General features: G+C 63.6%; 1 protein-coding gene across 1 annotated transcript; it reads left to right on the forward strand.

The window, feature by feature from the left end:
- Positions 1 to 738: 738 nt before the first annotated feature.
- LOC102419388 (signal peptide, CUB and EGF-like domain-containing protein 1) lies at positions 739 to 4,287 on the forward strand (the record flags this gene model as incomplete). Its single annotated transcript, XM_006108534.3, has 2 exons — positions 739 to 818; positions 3,511 to 4,287. Coding segments are annotated over 2 exons (233 nt in total), but the record flags the coding sequence as incomplete, so codon positions are not given.
- Positions 4,288 to 4,668: the final 381 nt, after the last annotated feature.

Below are 4,668 nucleotides of genomic sequence, written 5' to 3' on the forward strand. Positions count from 1 at the left end.
TGCACCGAGCCCAGCCCAGCCCTGGGCTCACAGATCCAAGCCCATCAGCCTCAGGGGCTCCAGCCTGGGGAGGGGAACAGGCCCATAAAGGGTCCAGCCCAGCCCTGGGCTCACAGAGCCAAGCCCATCAGCCTCAGGGGCTCCAACCTGGGGAGGGGAACAGGCCCATAAAGGGTCCAGCCCAGCCCTGGGCTCACAGAGCCAAGCCCATCAGCCTCAGGGGCTCCAGCCTGGGGAGGGGAACAGGCCCATAAAGGGTCCAGCCCAGCCCTGGGCTCACAGAGCCAAGCCCATCAGCCTCAGGGGCTCCAGCCTGGGGAGGGGAACAGGCCCATAAAGGGTCCAGCCCAGGCCTGGGCTCACAGAGCCAAGCCCATCAGCCTCAGGGGCTCCAGCCTGGGGAGGGGAACAGGCCCGTAAAGGGTCCAGCCCAGCCCTGGGCTCACAGAGCCAAGCCCATCAGCCTCAGGGGTTCCAGCCTGGGGAGGGGAACAGGCCCATAATGGGTCCGAGGCACTGAGGAGGGAGCAATTGGTGCTGCCCGAGCAGCGTTTTGAGGATTAAATTGGAGTTTTCTAGCTCACCAAACCTCAAGGAGAACAATGCGGGTACAGGGCACACAGACGCAGAGGCAGAGCTGCCTGTGGCTGGCACAGGGCGGGCAGAGGTTGTGGGGGAGAGGGCCGAGGGGTCCGGAGCCCTCACCTCCCTCCCTCCGTCCCTCCCGGCGGCTCGCAGAGGACTACCAGCAGTTGATAGAAGACATCGTTCGAGACGGACGGCTCTACGCCTCGGAGAATCACCAGGAGATTTTGAAGGTGCGTGAGCTTCTCTATGGGAAGGGACTCGTGCAACCCCAGGACAGGCTGTGGGCTCCAGGGACCTCCCTGCCCAGCCCCCCTAGTGAGGGAAGGTGGGGGGTCAGAGGGCCCTGGGGGTGGGGCTGAGGCTGGCACCTCTGTCCTTCCAGACCAGGAGCTCCAAAACCAGCTCTCTGTGGGGTCTAGCCCCCGACCTGGTGGCCTGTCCTGGGGCAGGTCCCTTACCAGCTCTGAGCCCCTCTCCTCATCTGTGAAGTGAGGGTAGCTGACAGAGTGGTATCTTTAAATCAATGGAATCCGATGCCGCCTTTGGGACGGACTCCCTCCTCATCCCATCCATGGCCGGAGACACAGCCACCTTGTCACGGAGGGGCCGTGGCGTCAGCAGCTGACACTCCAGGTCAAGACCCTGGGTCCTCACCAGGAGAGGCCACCCCAGGGGCCAGCCCCTGCAGACAGCACCCCCGGGCTCCGGGCTCAGCCCCTGCAGACAGCGCCCCGGGCTCCAGGCTCCGGGCTCAGCCCCTGCAGACAGCACCCCGGGCTCTGGGCTCAGCCCCTGCTGACAGGGCTCCGGGCTCTGGGCTCAGCCCCTGCTGACAGGGCCCCAGGCTCCAGGCTCCTGGCTCAGCCCCTGCTGACAGCACCCCAGGCTCCGGGCTCTGGGCTCAGCCCCTGCTGACAGGGCCCCAGGCTCCGGGCTCCTGGCTCAGCCCCTGCTGACAGCACCTCAGGCTCCGGGCTCCGGGCTCAGCCCCTGCTGACAGGGCCCCAGGCTCCGGGCTCCTGGCTCAGCCCCTGCAGACAGCGCCCCAGGCTCCGGGCTCTGGGCTCAGCCCCTGCTGACAGGGCCCGAGCCTGCAGGGCAGGAGTGGGGCTGGGGCTGGGGCAGTCACAGGCTGTCACTCCCAGCTGGGTGGCCCCAGCCAGCCCTCTGAGCCCCGCCTCCAGGGCTGAGAAATAGCTCACAGCCCTGGGGTCCCCGGCCTGTACTCTGCTGCAGCGGCAGCGGGCAGGCAGTTTGTAAGTGGAGAGATTACAAACCTGGAGATCTCGGGGCTCGGAGCTCCTCCTCTCCTCCTTGGCGCCCGGCTGGTGAGTGGGAACAGAGGGTCGTCCTGGCCTATCAGTCTGTCCTGGAGACAGTGCCCACCTCTTTCCCCCTCACCTGTCCTCTGCGGCCTGGCCCTCTGCCCCCACCGCTGGGAGCAGCTCTTCAGAATAGAAGCGCTCAGCTAGGATGGACACCTGGGCCAGCAGGGCCCAGCCCAGCATGGCCACCACCTGCTCTGCAGGGCCTGGGCCTCCGCACCCCGACACTCCACTCACCACGGCCTCTTTCCTCAGTGATCGCCCACCCAGCCTCTGCTCTCAGCTCAGGCGCCCGTCCTCTGGGCAGCCGCCTGGACCTCCCTGGCCAGGTCGTACTCAGCGTCCCACGGCCTTCCCGTCAGCCCTGCAGTTTCGGTTTGTCCTGTGGTGACAGTATTTGGCGCCCGTCCTCCTCATAGCGGGCTGCAGGGGCCCATGCACAGCATTCTGCCCCCAGCACCTGGCAGCGCACTTGGCACACAGAGGGCCCCACGAGTGTTTCTCAAGGGCATGATGCTGCCTGCACGTGTGTAAGAGAGACTACGAGCGCGTGCTGGGTCGTGTCACAGTCCGTGGCATGGTGGCTGCCTTCGCTGAGCCCCTTCCATGGGCCACGTGTGGGGGGTCTGCTGGAGCCAGGCTCACACTGCTAAGGGTCTCCTCCGGGTCACATCGCCCCCTTTAGACATGTCCCCCCTGGGCTCAGAGACGGGGTCTGGCTACTAAGCGACAGCATCAGAGTGCAGACCACATCTGCCCGTGCAAAGGCCGCGGTGAGGCCGAGTGCTGTGCTGAGCGGGACGTAGGCCTGTGCGCCAGGCTCCTTGTTCACTGCTGCCTTCGCCCCCCGCGCAGCCCTGAGAGGAGGGGACCCCCCACACACACACAGAGGAGTTACCTTCAGAGGGCGGGGCTGTTCCCAGGTTAGGGAGCAGGTTCTGGAAGTAGTTTCAAACCCAGGTCTTTGGCCCCCAAAGCCCGTGTTCTCTGTTCTGTGTCCTGGTTTCCAACAGAGTTTTTGCTGTGCCTTGTTTTCTGCAGGAGAACCCTTATAAATTAAGGAGCATGGGAGCTCCAAAAGTTGAAACCAGTAGACTGTTTTTTAAGAGTTTATTTGAGCCAAACTGACATATGCCGGGAGCAAGATCTCAAATGCTCCCCCAATAGACTATTAAAAACCAATTCGAGCCCAGCCAGCGTGGCACAGTGGTTGAGCATGGACCCATGAACCAGGAAGTCACGGTTCAATTCCAGGTCAGGGCACATGCCTGGGTTTCGGGCTCGATCCCCGGTGTGGGGCGTGCAGGAGGCAGCCGATCAATGATTCTCTCTCATCACTGATGTTTCTTGATCTCTCTCCCTCTCCTTTCCTCTCTGAAATCAATAAAAATATTTTTTTTTAAAATTCGACACTTAAAAGTAAAAGCCATTTATGGCAGAGTGTGGGCTCCTGAAACTCACCAGCAGCCCAACATCTCCCCCCGCCCGCACCTGTGCCGACACCCCTCAGCCCCCATCAGGCCCCCCGACACTGCAGAGGAGGATAGCCGGGCCCTCCAGCCCAGCCTGACCTCACCCGGCCCGGCATGTCTTGCAGGACAAGAAGCTGATCAAGGCGCTCTTCGACGTGCTGGCGCACCCCCAGAACTACTTCAAGTACACGGCCCAGGAGTCCAAAGAGATGTTCCCACGCTCCTTCATCAAACTGCTGCGCTCCAAAGTGTCCCGATTCCTGCGGCCCTACAAATAACGCTGGTGCACCCGCCGCTCCTGCCGGCAGCATCCCCAGGGCGGTGAGGGAGGGCCCGCCCCCACGCAGAAGCTAAGAGGCGCCAGGGCATCCGCGTGGCCGTGGGGCTGCCCTCAGGAAGCGCTGACCAGCCCGTGGAGGGCGAGACCGCGCCCAGGCAGAGCCCAGCCCAGCCACCGCTCCCAGCGCTGCCCCTGGGAAGCATTGCTTACAGCAGCCTTTCTCCTTCGCTCCCTCCCTCCGCCTGCTGTTTCCAGGACACCGCCCGCTCCTGGGCCAGGCCCTCTGCACATGCCCAGGCCACGCAGGCGGTCCTGGCGAGCACGACGGGGAGACTGCAGGTGCCCCTGAGTGACACTCCGAGTCTCCAGGAGGCTCTGGGAGGGGTGATGGGAGAACTGAGCCAGGCCCTGGAGAGAAGGGCGTGCGGGCGGCTGCAGGGCTTTGATGAGCCGGAAGATGCCCGCAGGGTGTCCACACCGTAGGCCCCTTGGCACAGGCCCAGGACCGGTTGCCCTGTGGTTAGCTCTACGGATTCTGGCGGGACAGAAAGGACTGCCGGGGAGGAACCTGTAGATGTGTGCTTTTCCTCAATAGAGCGTCTAAGTATTATATATGTATAAATATAAATACAAATATAGAGAGACTTCTACTTGTGGGTGCTTTAGGGAAGACTCTGTAAACACTGACCCCTCGTCTCCACCACCAGTGCGCGCCCAGCTGTCCCGCTTCCCTCGCTGATCAGGCTGCGTCCCAGGCCCTGGCACCCGGTTCATGGAGGCGGGAGCTGCGGGCTGGGGCGCTTTGGAAGAGTCCTTTGGGAGCTGGGCACCGAGGCTTTCTGGAGTGCTGCCCTCAGTGGAGGCACGTTCCCCTCCAGCCCTCCCGGGGGTGCAGGGGCCTACACTCCCCTTCAGGAGGGGCCGTGTCTGACCCTGAGGCATGACCTCGGGGTCCGTGCTGTGCCCTCATGCCACCGGAGCAAGCCCTTCCCAGAGGGCACTG

Source organism: Myotis lucifugus, unplaced genomic scaffold (genome assembly GCF_000147115.1).
Source record: "Myotis lucifugus unplaced genomic scaffold, Myoluc2.0 scaffold_2611, whole genome shotgun sequence".
In the NCBI taxonomy this organism is placed as follows: Eukaryota; Metazoa; Chordata; class Mammalia; order Chiroptera; family Vespertilionidae; genus Myotis; species Myotis lucifugus.